Genomic DNA, 19565 nt, shown 5'->3' with positions numbered 1-19565 from the left:
GGGCTTAAGAGAAAGAATGTCATACTCAGGCTGAAATGTCACAAGAAGAATAACTACACAAACAGAACCAGCAGTTTTTACTGAACCTTGTTGGGCTGCCACTTTTCTTTACTCAAAGGAAAGATACTGGGATGGATGAAACCTGGGATATGAGAGGATAGTCACTTCTTTGATTTTTTTTTCCATGCGGAAATGGATTCATAGACTGCCTTCCTCCTTAGAAAAAGTGGGCATGATTCAATTAAGTTGTTGCTCCAAATCTGTTCTAAATCCCCACCAGAAGAGTTCGTTCCACTCATGCATCTCCCACTTAACGCTGCATTGAATTCTGGCCAATGCTTCCCTCTACGTCCCCTGAAGTTACTTCACAGTGTACATGGCAGACCAGTTGTGTGTAGCTCTTGGAAAACTGTCTACAGAAAGATGGGGGCGTAAAATGCCTAATGAAGCAGAGTCATGGAGGAGCACAATACAGAGGCCACGATACAGACCTGGAAGCTGAGAACATATCCACTTGTCACTTCAGTCATCAAAATGGAAGTGACTTTGTTGAGCCAAGGCATACAACTTTGTCTTCCCTCTGATGGGGAGAATCAGGCAGGTGGATGTTTGTGTGAGAAAGTTGCAGTCAGCAAAAAAACTAAGTGGAACTGGGCAGGAATGGGTTTTGCTGATTGACAATAAACACTGGAAATGCAATGGCAGTGGGGTGGGGGGGTGACACCCTGTGCACAGAATGCTATTGTGTCAGGATATACAGGGCTAAATAGTCTGAGTGATTAATGATAGGGAACTGAAACCAGTGTTGACAGCTTCAGTGGCATAGCTCCTCTCTCCCTGTTGGTTTGTGGTAAAAGCATATTACACTAGGCACACGCCTCAAGCTCCCCTCCCCTCTCCCCACGAAAGGGCAAGCACAACAAACTAAACTTTCCCTATATACTTGATGATACAGGAGCGCGTACACACACACACCATCTACTGGAGTCCTGTCTGTCCCTCCCATTCTGAGTTCAGTGCTTCATCCCTTCCTTTTCAATGCAAGGCACAAGAATCATAGAATCATAGAGTTGGAAGAGACCACAAGGGCCATCGAGTCCAACCCCCTGCCAAGCAGGAAACACCATCAGAGCACTCCTGACATATGGTTGTCAAGCCTCTGCTTAAAGACCTCCAAAGAAGGAGACTCCACCACACTCCTTGGCAGCAAATTCCACTGTCGAACAGCTCTTACTGTCAGGAAGTTCTTCCTAATGTTTAGGTGGAATCTTCTTTCTTGTAGTTTGAATCCATTGCTCCTCTGGAAAACTACTCCTGTCTGTGTGTGGAGAAAGATAACCGTCAGAGCAGCGCTCCTCACCTCATGTTACTAACTAGGATATAGAAAGATAAAAATGCAGGGGACAGTCTCAAGCATCCCCCCACTTATGTGGGTGCTCTTTTGGCACACTACGCAAATTGTTCAGGTTTCTAAAGGTTAGAAGTCTAGTCCCCAGGAAATAGCAGCTTATAGAAAATACACAGAAAGGAGGATAAAACAAAATGTGTTGCGTGACCACCATTTGTCTCATCTCCCCTCAGAAACACCGTCCCCTTCAGGGGAGCAGGAATCAATCCAAAGAAGCAATATCAAAAGTTAAAGAGTCCCGGAGTGACAGTAAGCAGAGACTGCAAGGCAGCTGGTGGTGTACTATAAGGAAGGCAGGTTGAAACCTGCTCCTGTATATTAAAGAGATGACCCTGTACTCTTTATGCTTTTATAGGACTAATTATGGGCGCCATTTCTTTAAATCCCAGGGAAGGAGAGAGACATGCAGCACTTGTATACTTATGTGCATAAATGCATTCACAAAAGCAATCATACTTTAAACGGACGAAAAGTGACTGGTATTATGTCCATGTCATTGTATGTGGATGACTCCAGAAAGTCTGCAGACTCTTAGAAACACAAGAAGAGCTTTGTTAGATCAGACTGAAAGGACTACCTAGGCCAAAATTCTATTTCCAAAATTAGTCAGCGAGTTGCCTCTGAGAAACTTACTAGAAGAGAGGAAAGGCAACATCCCTCACCTCTGGTTTGTCCCCAACATCTGTTACACTTCCTCTGAACATGGAGACTCTTTTCAGCTATTCCAGCCTTCAAGAAATATTTTCTCTATGAATATCTCGAGTCGTAACTCCATAAGAACACATTTTTATGGCATTCAAACTAAAATGAGTTGTTGTTATGTTGCCCATCTGACCGGGTTGCCCCAGCCACTGGGCAGCTTTGTAATATCTTAACTTTTTCCTAACAGACTTACTTTAGATGTACCTTACAACACAATGATCTTTTATGGCATGTCATGGTAAGCCAAAGTATGGTTTACTGGGACAGCACAAACACGTCCACTCCCAGATAAGAGCTCACTCCACCTTTGCTTCTCTCAGGGCTCAGCTCAGCATGGGACAACAGTTATGCCAAGGTTTGGTTTAGCATGTCATTTGATAAGAGGGTCATGGTTCAGGTCTCTCCTCCTTAACCATATGAGCAAAACTTGGCTATAGACTATGGTTAAGGAAACCACAATCTTGGCTTTGGGCAACATTCTAAGCCAAACCTTGGCTTTACTGGCATGCAATATGGTGCAAACTCAGCCAATGAAACCTTAGCTATAAAGCCAAGAGTAGACCCTTGATACTGCCTTCCATGTGGCTAGTATGAATAGTGACGGGAGGAACATATAGAATTGTTCACAGCAGTTTTAGAAATACCTTCTTCCTGAAATGACTGTTGGTTCCACTCACAAAGCTATATCTAGCTCAGGAGCAAGAGACTTCGCTCCAGGTCATAATCATATTTCCTTACAAAAGGCACTAGTAGACTTTCAAATATGTTATCTTGTTATCTTGAGCATGTCTCTTTTGTTTATTACAGGCGCCTATCTGGAAATCAACTCTCTAAGATTCCAGGGAAAGCATTTTCTGGCCTCTACAATTTAAAGATTTTGTAAGTTACAATTTCTTCAGTTTACTGCTTTATGCTTGTTCTCCAAACAGGCATTTAGGTCATGGGGTCCATCCCTGTGAATATGTGGTTCACTTGAATTCCCATGTATTAGAGACCATTATAAATATCATCACAGAAATGCTATGTACCAAATGTTCCTTGGAGCTGGGTTCTGTCTGATTTCTTCCAAATCGTGCTTGTGGGAGATTGCCATCCGAGCAGCTGCAAAATGTTCAGGGCTGCTAAATAACTGCTCAAATCCTAATACACCACTGGAATTTCATTGTCTCTAGGGTATTTAATTTCAACACTTGCTTGCTCTTGAATCAATATATTTCAAGTTATTTTTCTTCTGTTTTTATTTGTCAGCAATTCATACAAGGACAACACAGTGTTTAAAGTTCTTCATGTCTCCTTCATTTCCTCATCGAGTTTCTTCACTGTGATGATGTATCAGTTGTAGGGGCAGGGATTTCTCTATACAGTGTGCTAAGAAATCCTTGTGGCTCTTGATAATGACTTCTATTCAGCCCCAAATAACAGTGGACAGAATCTCAACTTTTGACTTTCATGCTTGACTGCATTTGTAGGATGTGGGTGGAAAGAAATGGCAAGGGAACCAGAACTGTGATTTTGGTTAGGTAGGCATTTGTATGGAGCCTATAATATACATTGCCAGTTGCTTTATATGGTCTTTATTAGTCCAGAATCAATGCAAAGGCATTGTACTTATAGCTACACCTCTGTGATCTTTCATTTTCTGAAATAGCTCTGTCCCTGGTACTTGCCCTGCATTCATTCAAAGCAATCACTGCAGGACAGGCTAACTGAATTGGATATATTTTCCTCTGGTCATCTGTGATTGCCTTAATAGGAAATGCACCCCCCGATATTATGGTGTATTTTTTATTTATTTTCATTTGTTAATGATTTTGCAACAGCAATCCGGTTCTGGTGAGTGTTTATTTAGGTTCTCAGTTCTTCATCTTCCCTTTTTCCAAGGAGATATTTTACAATCCCTTCTCTTCTGCAATAAACATTTCAGTCCTGAGGGCATGTTTGGAACTCAACCACAATGTGAAATCGCTGTAGCCGACAAAGTTTATATGAACCAAGCAGGTAGTAACCTGCTCCCGGGATTAGAGAGTGCAGTGCTGTTTACTAGGCCTTCTAAAGAATCCTGCCCTAAATCCCTGGGTTTAGAGATGAGTTGCTGCTTTATCCACAGTCTGCATTAGGCACCGAATCAAAGAAACCAAGAAAACCACAGCAAACCCACCCTGTTTCAACAAGGGCAACACTATGCTCAGGGAACTCATGGGCTCTGAATGCCTCTTTTTATCAGTTTACATTGGAGCGCTTCCCAGTGAAATAGCTAAGAATGTTGGAAGTATGCAGGACTCATTGAAACTAAAACAGCACCTCCTGCAGGTAATAATAGTAGTAGCAAAAACTCTGCTGGCATCAGGAGAAAGCATCGCTTGAGTTCTTTTTCTGAGGCTGGAGGCATACTGCACAGAGCAATCCTGTGAGATGTGATGAAGTAGAAGCCTACCTCTTAGCTTCATTCCACTTGACAGGAACACAACTTGAACATCCATATTAACAAAAGGATTGAGCCTTATAGCTTTCATTTCAACATGAAGGATTTATCATCTGAATGGGGGGGGTATGGGGGGTATATCGCCAAGGAAAACGTGCAGGTGACCCTATCTTCATGTCCATACTGTTCCTGTTCTTATTCCAAGAGTCTAACGGCATCTCCCCCTGCTCTATTCTGCCAGTCCACATGGCTGGTCAGAACTAGCATGAGATATAAACGCAGGTTATGTTGTCCATGTGGCTGGATTTCCATGGGGATTATCACAGGTACAGTGCCCAGCTAGGAGGCAGAAGTTCCCTGCCTATGCTCAACAAAGGGATGAGCCTTATTTTGGCCATTAAGTAACTCATGCAATAAAGGAGAGAACTGGGCCACATTTGCTAGCTCTTCACCATCCATTGCATCCATGTTATCTGGCCCCATAGCCCCTCCGCATGTGTGGTTAGAATTCTACACAATAGGGAAAGTCTGAAGCAGCCTACCACCACCCCTTCAGTGTATCCCAACCAATGTGGGAATGACCAGCAAATATTTCTCTCTTTTTTAGCAGGGGGTGGGAGGTGAGGACTATGGAGAAGCTGCAATGTACATCCCAGCTAGAAATGTTGCTCTTCCGTTATCCACAGAGTAAAGGATGCTGCCATGTTATAACCGTTTTTATTTTCAATATTTTTGCAATTGAATTTATACCCCCACATGTGCAGCCCATGCTATGGCAAACATTCGATTAAAATTAAAACAACAGCTAAAACAATAAGATCCAAGGAGCAGCAAGCCGCTCCGTAAAACTGTTCCAACATTTCCCTGTTGAATCTGAGTTCTTTGCCAGGTTGTAGACAGGTTAGGGGTCTTAGATGCTTTTGCACTTCGAGCAAAAAGTAACATGATGCCCAGAAACATTTTTCTCCAGTGAGAGGGAGATGAAAGCCAGGAAAACAGCATGCCTTCTGAAATCTGCTGCCTGAAGCAAACTACTGTACTTCATGTTGCTTCTTGGTAGGGTTGGTCCTGTTTGCAGCGATATGCTATGCTTATATCCACACAGAGTGCATGCTTGATTTAGTGTTTCCTGCTGAGATCCTGGCGAGAGGCTTTTCCTGTAATGACCCAGTGGGTGCTGCTCTAGGAGTGATCTTACTGCTAGGCAAGTGGGTGTAGCTGCAATTCTTTGAAGTCTAAAGTGCCACTCTGCTTCTGTGAGAGCACACAGAACCAACTTTTGCTTATTTCACCTTTTTTGGAACTGTGGGATAACAAGGGAGGGCGCAAGCTGAGGAGAGACCATGGGACACAGAGGTGAATCTCTCCAGCGGCTTGTTGGAACGAGGCTTGAAAAACCACCAAGTAGGGGTTGCGGGAAGGCTCCTACTTTCATCCAGCCCAAGGTGCCCTAGGCAAGGAATGCAAATTAAAACATCCAGAAAACAGCATGTGGGACAAGCTTTGCCTGTCTCTCCCTCTCCCCACCTACCCCAGCTCCAGCATGTCAAAACATCTAATACAGCTTTCCGTTTGTGGGGTTGCCCAGAGCGCTTGTGTGCCCTTCCATCACCTGGTGCACCAGTACTCAGTTCTGCAGGGTGCTGGGCTTCCATGAGCAGGGGTACATCATAGAATCAGAGATCCCGAGGATCATTTAGTCCAACCCCCTGTAATGCAGGAGTATGTGGTTGGCCTGTATGAGGACCAAACCTGTGACCTTGGCATCATCAGCACCACAACTGAGGTAACTGGCGGGTATTCAAAAGTACCCAGTCCCTCTCTTCCTACGCACATTGTTGATTAGGGACCTAGTGCTCATCATATACCCTTCCTCCAGTTCCTTGTTGGGATACCAGTTGGGCTGAGGCTGAGGCCTCAAACTTCACCCTGTAGCTTGCCAGCCTCTCATGCCCCTTCCTAGCAACTTCTCTCTGCTGGACTTAAGGTCAACTAGAAAGGGGAGCAGGCCCTCTCTACCCCAGCCCTTCTGTTGTTCCTTAGTCATAAGGAACTCTGAAATGTCATGTTCAACAGTCAAGCCTCTCCCCAGCTGTTCCTTACCTGGTTTATCACCCAGTCATTCTTCACCAGCAAGCACAGCTGATGGGGGCACCGATCCTGCATCCACACAGGAGGGAAGCCTAGCGGAAAATGGGACAATCCCTGGCGGTCCTTCACATTGAGTTTAATTTTTAGCAACAAGGGATTTCAATATGCAAGGCATTACTTCAATATGTAGAACGCATTATATACCCATAATTCAATCTGGTTATACAGTGTCATGTCAGCAGTTCACCATACAGATCCTTTCATCCCTACATTTCCAACATGCCAATTTGGTCATGTGAACAAACTCAGGTTTTTGAACCTGGTTCTGTAGTAATTTTTCATGCGAGAGCTTTCAGGCATAGAGAATCTGTGAGGTGGAGGAGAGAAAACTTTAGCAAGAAAACAACAACCCCCCCCCCAACTGATTAGTTAAAATGTGTTGCACAAGAAGAATTGTAATTGTATATGCACAACATGCTGTTCTGTGGGAGGGTGTGGAGAAGAAGAGCAGTTCAGGCAGAATAGCAACTCCAAGCTTCGGGTGAGAATGCTTTTGTTACATGCAAGGAGTCATTGAGATAGGCTTCACGGAGTGTCAGTCAATTAGGCGGGAGAGGCTGCTTCAGATGTGGGGCTGTGTGGGAAAGCATTCCTATGATTAAATGAATGGCTTTCCCCAGAAGGCATGGGGAAACACATGAATCGATGCTGTCTCTTTAAATCCCTCCCTGGAGTGGCGGGCAAGCAGCCCTTGATCTATACCTTTCTCCCTTTCATCTTGCTCAATCATTAAAACCAAAGGGAGCAAATAAACATACAGAGACATTCTCCAGGGAGAAGTGGATCAGCCCCAGAGCCCTGCCCTGCCTCTATTACACATACAAATGTGCATACAAGCGTGCGCACACCCACACCCACCAGAGTCCCACTGGAAACCTTGCTATCATATGCACATGAATACGAACCATGCCTGCATGCAGCAGGCAATGGAGTTGCAGGAATCAAGAACAGGGAGTGCACCATATAGCAATGTTTTGTTGCAGGTCCAACTTGCTTCCCCCTGTTTTCATGTTCAGGTGTGAGTGTTGGTGCTTATGTAGTGAAAATGGCACCACTTACACACAAGATAGAGGTTTCAGCAGTCCCAGGGTTTCCTGAACAGCTATCAAGGTGAGTGGTCAGTAGCAGGTCAGCAATCATTCACACCGTGTCAGCTGAGTTAACACTCTGGTGAACCGCGCTGAGATGTTTTGATGAATAAATAATAATAATAAAATAATATTTATTTTTTAAAAAACCGCTTAGGAGGCCAGGCCAAATGAGCACAGCAACTCTTCCCAGTAGATCTTGCCCCAATATGGCAGTTGTGAGGACTGAAGGTCTCTGCCTTCACCCAGCTCCCTAAGTCTCCTCCTCCCCAGCTCCTTCCCAAGCAATCTGAGGCTCCTTCAGTTTGTCTGTCTTTACTCTGCCCTCTTCATACCTCTTCTGGTTCTGGGAGACCTGGCCGGAGGGGAGCTGGTTGCAGCAGGAGAGGGAGACTGCCTGGCTTCATCACCAACCTCACTCATTGTTGCCTCTTGGTCCCCCTCCTCCGCAGCCTCCTCTTCTGCCTCTGGTGCTGGACTGCTCTCTGCCACAGACTCTCCCTGCTCACTAAAGCATCTTACATCTTCAGCTTCCAACACCACCTCCTTCCAGTCTGCTCCCTCTGACCACTCATCATTGTTCTGCCACCAGTCCTCTGGCTCTGAGCCCCTTGGGGGTTCCCTTGGAGGTTCCCCAGCTGGTGCCTCCCATCTCCATTTCACTCATGAATAAAGCAACCTGTTAACCTGTCAATAAGCTTGTCAAAGAGTTTTCTTGAATTTGTTTAATTTATAATATTTTGCTTCCATGTGTTTATTATCTGGATCACATTCATCAACTTGGCTAATTCTGTATAATTCTGTATCACTGTTCCATATATTTAAAAGGCATAGTTATAGCAAGTTGATCCAGTCGGGTTCTTCTTACATTTCATATATACTAGATCTGTGAAACTATGTTTGATTGTTTTTCTTCATTTGGGTGTTCTTTAATATGACGATGAGTATTTTTTTTGGGAATCACCTTTTGTCCTCTGCTGTTTTGTAGTGAAGAAAGAAAACACAGCACCCTAGGGACCTGCACTGTCCACGTTGTGCTTCTAGTGTTTACTTGGGTAAATGCAAATTACTATCATTAGTCAGAGATGTTTACTGAAAACAGTGGGGCTGGCAGGCTACTCCCAGTGTAAACTGCAGCATGTCCACTGAGCCCTGTGATTAGAGCCATTGTTCCAAAAAGAGAAATGAGCTGCCTGGCCCCACACAGTGCAGCTTTACTACTCCTTTTGACCGTGACGTCTGTCATTTATCCCTGGCTGTTCATAACATGCTAAGCCAGAGCAATAAAGAAAGAGGTGGGTGGAAGACGGTACCTTCTGTGCTCTACCATTTCCATAAGAAGCTGCTTTGTAGGAAGTCAGACCATTGGCCAATCTAACACAGTACTATCTATGTTGACTGGCTGTGGGTGTGTTGTAGCATTACCTGGTGATATTGGGCACTGAACCTCAAGCCTTCTACATGCAAGTATGTGGTCTTCCACTGAGCTGTGATGCATCTCCATAAAGACTTACTAGCACAGTCCAAGTTCTAAGCTCTGTGCATTTAATAATAATAATAATAATAATAATAATAATAATAATAATAATAATACTTTTCTAAAGTCAGGAGTATGGAATCTGTTTCAGCACATAGTGCATGCCCCAACTGATCACCAGAGCTTGTGAAGCCAGGCAGTGGTAGAGCTGGGTGCTCTGGCACCCAGAGTGGCACACATGCTGTGCCCCCAAGGGGCTGGGTTATCTGCCCATGGGGCTGATCTCGGTGCAGCTGCGCAATCCTCCCCGAGGGCCGCCCTCCCCCCCCCCCGACCTGGAAGCATACAGTGAGCTGGGGAAGGGGGGAGAGCCGCAGCAGCTGCTTTGCCACTTTGCCGTTCGCTGTGCTTGGGGAAGTCGCGGGCGGGGGAGCCTGCCTGCGCCAAATGTCACCCCCCCTTCAGGATGACACCCAGGGTGCCCTGCTCCCCTCCCCCATGTCCCTGAAGCCAGGTGCATTTATGCATGAGGGAGATTTTTTGGCTGGAACCTTTCACTCTGGTGTGCAATTTTCTGCCTGCAGAAAGTTTAACGTGAGGGTTGCGTAAAAAATGTGATTCCATGTTCGAAGCCTGAAGCATACAGTCCCAGAAGGACTTTACTACATGATTTTTTCTGTTTGTGGAGATCAGCTCCAGATACCTCAAGGAACCCTTTTGTAGCAGTAGAGAAGTACAAAATGGGCAGAATACATGACATATGTGATACTTTTAACAGTTTTGAAATTGGGTGCCCTTATTTGGGGTTTTATTGGAACTAGTGTGCATGTTCAGAATCTGAAGTTGCATCCATCCCTAGGCATAACATTATGGGTGATTTTGCACAGATCTGTACAGGACATTCTCACTTTTCTGAGGTGTCCAAAAAATGTCAAGAGGCCTAAAATTACTCTTCAGAATAAAAATCATTGTGGTAATATAATATCAGAACTCCGATGAAATTTCACCGTATCTATATTCTCCACAAAAGGAATGCAAATATTCTCCTAGACACCTGCATGCTATTTCTTTCAGATCCCTCCTCAGAAGCCACCTTTTCCATAACACCTAGTTTCCATGCCATTCTGTGTCGCACCTGTAACTAAGCCTAAGCACAGGGAACTGAAACAATCTCTCATTACTTCCCTCTTTATCCTGGTTTCAATTTACATCATGCTCTTCTATCACTTTTCCTGTGTCAGATTTTAAATGGTCAGTTGCCTGGGCAGATATGTGTCCTTTTATACCCGGTGAAGCATCATGCACACTGATGGTGCTATGTAAAAAGTAACAATAATTATGAACAGAGTGGCCTTTTCCCTAAACTAATTCCCAATTAATTCCAGGTGTTCACTTACATATGCATAAGATATACTAAGTCACAGGAATCATGGTGCTACTTTGTACAGTGGTACCTCGGGTTACAGACGTTTCAGGTTACAGACTACGCTAACCCAGAAATAGTACCTTGGGTTAAGAACTTTGCTTCAGGATGAGAACAGAAATTGGGCTCTGGCGGCGCAGCAGGAGGCCCCATTAGCTAAAGTGGTGCTTCAGGTTAAGAACAGTTTCAGGTTAAGAATGGACCTCTGGAACGAATTAAGTACTTAACCCGAGGTACCACTGTATAGATTTTACACCGAAAAAACATTAGCCCTTGACAGATTTACATTTCTGCCCACAATTCATGCAAGCAATGGAGTCTGTGGTTTCAGGACAAATAGGCTTTGGAATGCCATTCCTAGACCTGTATTCAGCAGCCCTGTGGCCTTGTTAATGGAAGGTTTTGTGCCTTGAACAGCATCTGTATTCTGAAATCTTGTTGAGGGGTGGGTTGGAATTCTGTATACCTTATTGTGTTGAGGGTTATTTTTTAAAGTTGTCATTTTCCCCCCTTCGAATTATAGGATGTTACAGAACAATCAGCTCAGTCGCATCCCAGCAGAAGCTCTGTGGGATCTTCCAAACCTTCAATCACTGTAAGTCCTAATGGATTGTCCCTTTAAGCTGTTATGGGATCTCTGAAACAAGTGTTATTCAATACTTTATTTTATTTATGTATTTTATTTCAAGAAAATTGTACGCCTCTTGATTGGTTAAAAAACACACCTCTGAAACATACTAAAATACTAAAACAGAGTAGAATTACCTCAGCGTTCTAAGCATCTGAGTAGGCTTGTCTAAACAAGAATATTTTTAGCGGTTGGGGTGAAATGGGAACATAGGAAGCTGCCTTAGATTGAGCCAGACCATTGGTCCATTTCACTAAGCATTGCCTACACTGACTAGCAGTAGCTCTCTATGGTTTCAGATGGGAATCTCTCTCAGCCCAACCATGAGACCTGGGACCTGCATGCAAAGCAGATGCTCTACCACTGAGGCATCACATTTCCCCCTCTAAAGAATCCAGTAAAGTTTTTAATAGGAACCTTTAGGGCAGGCTTCCAGTCTTCTGAGCAGGTGCTAGAGAAAATAATATGGTACAAAGCATCAGAAATTTTAGAACTGGGAGGTAATTTTCAAACGGACACAAATATTTGGAAGCATTTCGTAAAAAAATTTTTTTGAAGGATCATATCTTAATGGTAGAGCACCTGCTTTGCTTGCAGAAGGTCCCAGGTTTCATCCCTGGCATCTTCAGGTGGGGCTAAGAGAGAATTGTGTTTGAAATCCTGGAGCCACTGACTGGATAATACTGAGATAGATATCTAATGGTCTGACTTGTTTTAAGGCAGCTTCCTATGTTCCTAATACCGCCTTATGTCTTATTGCAGTACCTCGGTTGGCTAAATCCATGGTTCCATTTCTTTCTTTGAAAAAGACAATAGTGCGGAATTTGAGCTAAAGGAAGTTGGAAGCAGGAGTGCGGAGACATCTGATGTGGTTGCCACTCTATCTGAGTTCTCTCTGGGACCAGGATTAACAGTTGAACGGTTGTGAGCTTTCATGGACTAGAGCCCAACTGAGCAGAAGCATGAAATGCTATCCTTAGTTTGTAAACACAGAAAAGGTTCATAGACTCTGGAGCCAAATGGCCACGGGGCAGCAGTAGTTCTGTCACACAACGAGTTACACACAGCATTAAGGGTGCTTCCATTACATGTCGGCAAATTCGCTTCCCCAAAATATTGGACATTTTGTGATAAGGAAAGTGATGGCAAAATGCACTGGGAAATGTGTGATAATACCTGCTTTTGTTCAACATCACTAACCTCAACAGCAGATCAGGATGAATGTCCAATAAACAGGTCACCTGGAATTACCTTAAAGTACAAGAAACACAGTGGAATAAAATATATTACTCCTGAAAGAGCTTCCCAAGTTTTATGGCCCTTCACTCCCATCTGCTTAAAAAAATCTCAGTAGATTCATTGGTATGGAGGAAGCTAGTCCAAAGGATACCTGGGCCTCAAGCCTTATATAGCTTTAAAGGTAAGTATCAGGACTTTGATTGAGTTTAGAAATGAACCAGGATACAACAAAGCTGTTTCAACAGAAGAGAAATATGATCCTGACACCTAGTCTTGGGGCTCCTCCACTTACCTTTGCCCCATGCTTTCTAGTAGCAGGTCTGCATTTTAAAGCGCTGTGTCTGAGCACTTTTTCTTTTTCATGTCCCAGCACTTTCCCCATGAAAACCCACTCTTTAATGCTCAGTTGCAGCAAATGACAATCCGTGGAACCTAAATTACCATTTGTTCCAATCCAAAGCTTAAAAGTGTGTTATCGCAGGGAATGCGAAATATAAAGTAGGGCTGTGCTGCCACCACCAATTTGTTCTGTGCTGTTCTCCCTCATGTCACTAATCCTGCTGGTGTTAGGAATTCTTAGTATAGAGATTAGTTCCCATGTGGCTTGCTAGTGTAGGGCACTCAATCTGCAAGCATGACACTTGCAAACCCACTGTCTGATAGCACCCTGTAACAGCCATGTTCTGATGAAATTGCTTTTTAATGCTGTCACTCAACAATCTAGTCTTTGAGTTATTAGCCTCCATAAGAGGCCAATAGAGAATGCACATGGACAAAGGTATTACCTTTGGGATGAATAAACATGATCTTTGGAGATGTTAAAAGATAATTTTTCTAATGACAGATGCTTTGCCTAGTTCCATGGCAAGTCATTATGCAGTGCCATTCATTGTACAATCCCTCTGTGATTCCTAATTCAAACAGCTCTCCACATCATAATTTCCTTTCCCTCCTCCCTCGCACAGCTGTGCTGTTAAAACCATCCAGCCCAGAGGTGACTGCATTTTAGCTGTGGGACATATGAGCTTTCGCTGTCCCTGAGAATGGCCGTTTTCTTTTGTTTTTGAGGCAGTTTGCTCTCTGAAAGGGACAAGATCTTATTGCAGGAACTGTCTCCTCGAAGCAAATGGGAGTATGGACTTACCAATGAAATCCAAGTCAGATTCTTATAGGATCTCTTTCAAAGCAAGTGCACTTTCAATACAAAAGAGGTGATTTTGAACTTTCTCCTCCAATCATGTGGTCTGGAGAGCATCCAAGCACATGAAGCATCTACTCTCCCCCCTCAACAATGAGCAGTAATGTATTGGCTGAAACTGAATAATTAGCATTTGTTGTGTGGAGAGATCCTTTTCTTCCACCGAAGTGAATCATATAAATATATACCTCGTACTGTGGAAAGGAGAAACAGTGTGCCATAAGTCTTTAAACCAACGTTATTCAGGTCTCCGTATATCTGAATGATTGCAATAGTAATCATACCTGGGTATTTGTTCTCTCATCCTTGCTTCCGTTTGGTTGACATTCTTTGGGGTAGCCAAAGGTTATGCATTTTAATATGTTGAAGTTAGACCTTCCACTTCTAATGGCACTGTGGTTCATGAACCACACTGGAGCGAAATATGTGGTCTTCTCAAGTACAGTACATGGATCTCATCATAGATCCTCTCTTTGTATGTGATGTTGGGCATGAAGATATAGAAATGAGAGTGAATGTCACATCTGAACTCCATCCGTGTTTATAACATTTGGATTGAACATTAACTCCCACTGCAAATGGTCAAAATTGTCACCAGGTCATGCAGCTTGAAAGAACTTGAGTCAAATGCCTACCCATGATCTTATGGAGGTATAACCTATAATCTGCCCCCCCCCCAACCTTGCTATGGATATAGCCACAGATATTCCACTTTCATAAAATTGTTTTAAGCCACCATACCCATGAGAATCCCCTTCATGGATCACTGCCTTGCCGTGGCGAAGGGGCTTGAAGAACTCAGAGAAGCTATGAACTATGCCGAGCAGGGCACCCAAGATGAACAGGTCATAGTGGAGAGTTTTGACCAAACGTGATCCACCTGGAGGAGGAACCGGCAAGCCACTCCAGTATCCCTGCCAAGAAAACTCCATGGACAAAGACAACAGGCATATAAAAGTTATGACGCTGGAAGATGAGCCCCTCAGGTCGAAAGGCGTCCAACATGCTACTGGGGAAGAGCGGAGGGCAAGTACAAGTAGATCCAGAGCTGATGAAGCAGCTGGGCCAAAGCCGAAAGGACGCTCAGTTGCGGATATGCCTGGAAGCGAAAGGAAAGTCCAATGCTGTAAAGAAAAATATTGCATAGGAACCTGGAATGTAAGAACCATGAACCTGGGTAAGTTGGAGGTGGTCAAAAATGAGATGGCAAGAATAAATATTGACATCCTGGGCATCAGTGAACTAAAATGGACGGGAATGGGTGAATTCAGTTCGGATGACCATCATATCTACTACTGTGGGCAAGAAACCCGTAAAAGAAATGGAGTGGCCCTCATAGTCAACAAAAGAGTGGCGAAGGCTGTACTGGGATGCAATCTCAAAAATGATAGAATGATCTCGATACGAATCCAAGGCAGACCTTTTAACATCACAGTAATCCAAGTTTATGCACCAACTACTGGTGCTGAAGAAACTGAAATTGACCAATTCTATGAAGACTTACAACACCTTATAGAAGTGACACCAAAGAAGGATGTTCTTCTCATCATAGGGGATTGGAATGCTAAAGTAGGGAGTCAAGAGATAAAAGGAACAACTGGCAAGTTTGGCCTTGGAGATCAAAACGAAGCAGGGCAAAGGCTAATAGAGTTCTGTCAAGAGAACAAGCTGGTCATCACAAACACGCTTTTCCAACAACACAAGAGACGACTCTACACATGGACATCACCAGATGGGCAGCATCGAAATCAGATTGATTATATTCTCTGCAGCCAAAGATGGAGAAGCTCTATACAGTCAGCAAAAACAAGACCTGGAGCTGACTGTGGCTCAGATCATCAGCTTCTTATAGCAAAATTCAAGCTTAAACTGAAGAAAGTAGGAAAAACCACTGGGCCGGTAAGATACAATCTAAGTCAAATCCCTTATGAATACACAGTGGAAGTGAGGAACAGGTTTAAGGATTTAGATTTGGTGGACAGAGTGCCTGAAGAACTATGGATGGAGGCTCGTAACATTATACAGGAGGCAGCAACGAAAACCATCCCAATGAAAAGGAAATGCAAGAAAGCAAAGTGGCTGTCCAATGAGGCCTTACAAATAGCGGGGGAGAGAAGGCAAGCAAAATGTGAGGGAGATGGTGAAAGATACAGGAAATTGAATGCAGATTTCCAAAGAATTGCAAGGAGAGACAAGAAGACCTTCTTAAACGAGCAATGCAAAGAAATAGAGGAAAGCAATAGAATGGGAAGAACCAGAGATCTGTTCAAGAAAATTGGAGATATGAAAGGAACATTTCGTACAAAGATTTCCATAATAAAGGACAAAAGTGGAAAGGACCTAACAGAAGCAGAAGACATCAAGAAGAGGTGGCAAGAATACACAGAGGAATTATACCAGAAAGAAATGGATGTCCCGTATACCCCAGGTAGTGTGGTTGCTGACCTTGAGCCAGACATCCTGGAGAGTGAAGTCAAATGGGCCTTAGAAAGCACTGCAAATAACAAGGCCAGTGGAAGTGACGGTATTCCAACTGAACTATTTAAAATTTTAAAAGATGATGCTGTTAAGGTGCTACACTCAATATGCCAGCAAGTTTGGAAAACTCAGCAGTGGCCAGAAGATTGGAGAAGATCAGTCTACATCCCAATCCCAAAGAAGGGCAGTGCCAAAGAATGCTCCAACTACCGCACAATTGCACTCATTTCACACGCTAGCAAGGTTATGCTTAAAATTCTACAAGGAAGGCTCAAGCAGTATGTGGACCGAGAACTCCCAGAAGTGCAAGCTGGATTTAGAAGAGGCAGAGGAACCAGAGACCAAATTGCAAACATGCGCTGGATTATGGAGAAAGCTAGAGAGTTCCAGAAAGACATCTACTTCTGCTTCATTGACTATGCAAAAGCCTTTGACTGTGTCGACCACGGCAAACTATGGCAAGTTCTTAAAGAAATGGGAGTGCCATATCACCTCATCTGTCTCCTGAGAAATCTCTATGTGGGACAAGAAGCTACAGTTAGAACTGGATATGGAACAACTGATTGGTTCAAAATTGGGAAAGGAGTACGACAAGGCTGTATTTTGTCTCCCTGCTTATTTAACTTATATGCAGAATTCATCATGCAAAAGGCCGGGCTGGATGAATCCCTAGCCGGAATTAAGATTGCCGGAAGAAATATCAACAACCTCAGATATGCAGATGACACAACCTTGATGGCAGAAAGTGAGGAGGAAATAAAGAACCTTTTAATGAGGGTGAAAGAGGAGAGCGCAAAATATGGTCTGAAGCTCAACATCAAAAAAACGAAGATCATGGCCACTGGTCCCATCACCTCCTGGCAAATAGAAGGGGAAGAAATGGAGGTAGTGAGAGATTTTACTTTCTTGGGCTCAATGATCACTGCAGATGGTGACAGCAGCCACAAAATTAAAAGACGCCTGCTTCTTGGGAGAAGGGCAATGACAGGCCTAGACAGCATCTTGAGAAGTAGAGACATCACCTTGCCAACAAAGGTTCGTATAGTTAAAGCTATGGTTTTCCCAGTAGTGATGTATGGAAGTGAGAGCTGGACCATAAAGAAGGCTGATCGCCGAAGAATTGATGCTTTTGAATTATGGTGCTGGAGGAGACTGAGGGCACAAGGAGAAGGGGACGACAGAGGACGAGATAGTTGGACAGTGTCCTTGAAGCTACAAACATGAGTCTGACCAAACTGCGGGGGGCAGTGGAAGACCCTGATGTTGGGAAAGATGGAGGGCACAAGGAGAAGGGGGCGACAGAGGACGAGATGGTTGGATAGTGTTTTCGAGGCTACCAGCATGATTTTGACCAAACTGCGGGAGGCAGTAGAGGACAGAGGTGCCTGGCGTTCTCTGGTCCATGGGGTCACGAAGAGTCGGACACGACTAAACGACTAAACAACAACAACAACACCCATGAGTATTGCTGTCAGGTTGCTATTGATGAACATTGTTACACATTACAGCTGTTAAATCGCATCTGCAGGAATGGGTAGGACACATCAAGGGGAGGCAATTTTAATGCAAACTAGTTTATACAGATATTTTACCTGATAAAAACAAGCCTAATAATAATAATAATAATAATAATAATAATAATAATAATAATAATAAATTTTATTTATACCCCACCCTCCCCAGCCAAGACCGGGCTCAGGGCGGCTACCAACTGATATAAAACAAATTGATTGAAATACAACTTTAAAAACAAGATTAAAATACAACATTAAAACATTAAAATGCTGCCTCATTTCAATGGAAACTCAAATAAAAAACTTTTGGGGGGATGAAAACGTCAAGTCTTCACCAAGGCTAACTATCCAGACTGGTCCTACATGGGCCAGAAAAAAGCCAGGGAAGTCCCCAAATAGGAGTTCCATCACAGGAGGAGAAAGAGTGTTTATTGCATCCTCCCTACAGAAAGAAGAAACCAAAACCCCTCTACAATGGCAATTTGTTTCCTGCATCCAGATTTAATAGAGGGGAAAATCCACTCTTTGGAGATCTCCCTGCCCTCATTAAGTCCCATTAGACTAGTAGTTATTAGGATAAATTAGGTCTGATTTGAGAGAGATGAAAAGTCATTGAGTAAACAGTTTCCCCCTTAGCAGGCTGCTTTGTGCGTTAAGCAATATCTGAAGCTAAGCTGATTTCCTCAGATTTCATTGGGGCTGCCAATACTTCTTCATTCAAATTGGCTTCCTGTCAAATGCCCTTCTATTATTTCTGTATCTTCCCAGGGTTGGTCATTTTATCAGAAGAAAGACCAGGTCTGTATTTCCTTCCATTTAGAATCTATGAGTAATTTTCCACAAGTCTACTATATATTTATTGCCAACCTGGAGCATCCATAGATCACTGTCGAGTGGCTTCCAAACATTACAAGTTGAGTGGGGACCTGAATCGTTTATTTACATTTGCCTAGAGGCTGTGGTTTTTCCATTTGCCCTGAAGTGTTTCGTTTCATAGAATGCTAACTTACCTACTGCTTGGAAATCAAGCAGCACTCCATAAAATATTCCACACCGGTGTAGGTATTAAAAGGCTTGCACATTGGAGGCCAGGACAGGTAGATGAGGCAGAATTGTACAATGTTGCCTTTATTGTTTCTCCATGTGATATTTACAGGTTCAAAATTGGGGGGCGGGATCCCATAATCTGTGATGCAGGAGGTGTTTGTATTTATGATGCCATAATATATCAAAATTAACAGATGGCCCTTCAGACTTTTTTTGACGTGGGTTTGTTTGTTTCTTTGGCGAGTGTATTCTGCAACATGTTACTGGTGCAATAACAATATATTAGTGGTGGAATTATGCCGGACTGTCCACATAACCATCCCACTTTATGTGTTCTGTGGTGTTGTACAATGTTATTGCCTTTTTGCTGTCTGGGAGAGAGGCACACTTGCACAACAAAAGCAGACAAAAAATAAAGTGAACATTTGTGGTATAAAAAGTTACAGGAGTTCAGCATTTGTTGGCTGAGGCTGATGGACATTGTAGTCTGACAACATCTGGAAGGCAGCAAGTTGGCAAAGGCTCTTTTAGATGTTGCCTGGCTGCTCCATATATGTTCCGAAGCACTCATTTACACCTCTGGCAATCAGGACCATGAATTATTAGCAGCGCCTGCTATTGCAGCTTTTGTCCTCGGTGTTTTGAACTTGCAGCTCTGTGCTGGCTGGAGGGCACCAAGTTGGCAAAGCTGTTCTGTTCTGAAGAGATGCAGACAGAAAAGCCTGAGGAGGAAGCAGCACAAAGTCATTAATGATGGGGTGAGGCAGGGCAAGAGAGTTTGAAGTAGTCC

At 43.6% G+C, this 19565-nt stretch overlaps 1 protein-coding gene across 1 annotated transcript in view; it reads left to right on the top strand.

Moving 5' to 3' along the window:
• Nucleotides 1-19565, top strand: part of LGR6 (leucine rich repeat containing G protein-coupled receptor 6) — a 141600-nt gene that overhangs the window by 58751 nt on the left and 63284 nt on the right. Inside the window, exons 3-4 of the mRNA XM_081914400.1 lie at nt 2918-2989; nt 11195-11266. Coding sequence (XP_081770526.1) covers nt 2918-2989; nt 11195-11266 — 144 coding nt within the window. The remainder of the gene's footprint in view (nt 1-2917; nt 2990-11194; nt 11267-19565) is intronic.

Source organism: Podarcis melisellensis, assembly GCF_964234715.1.
Source record: "Podarcis melisellensis genome assembly, chromosome: 6".
Classification (NCBI taxonomy): domain Eukaryota; kingdom Metazoa; phylum Chordata; class Lepidosauria; order Squamata; family Lacertidae; genus Podarcis; species Podarcis melisellensis.
Note: the sequence above shows the minus strand (reverse complement) of the source record. Positions and strands in the feature narration are given on the sequence as shown.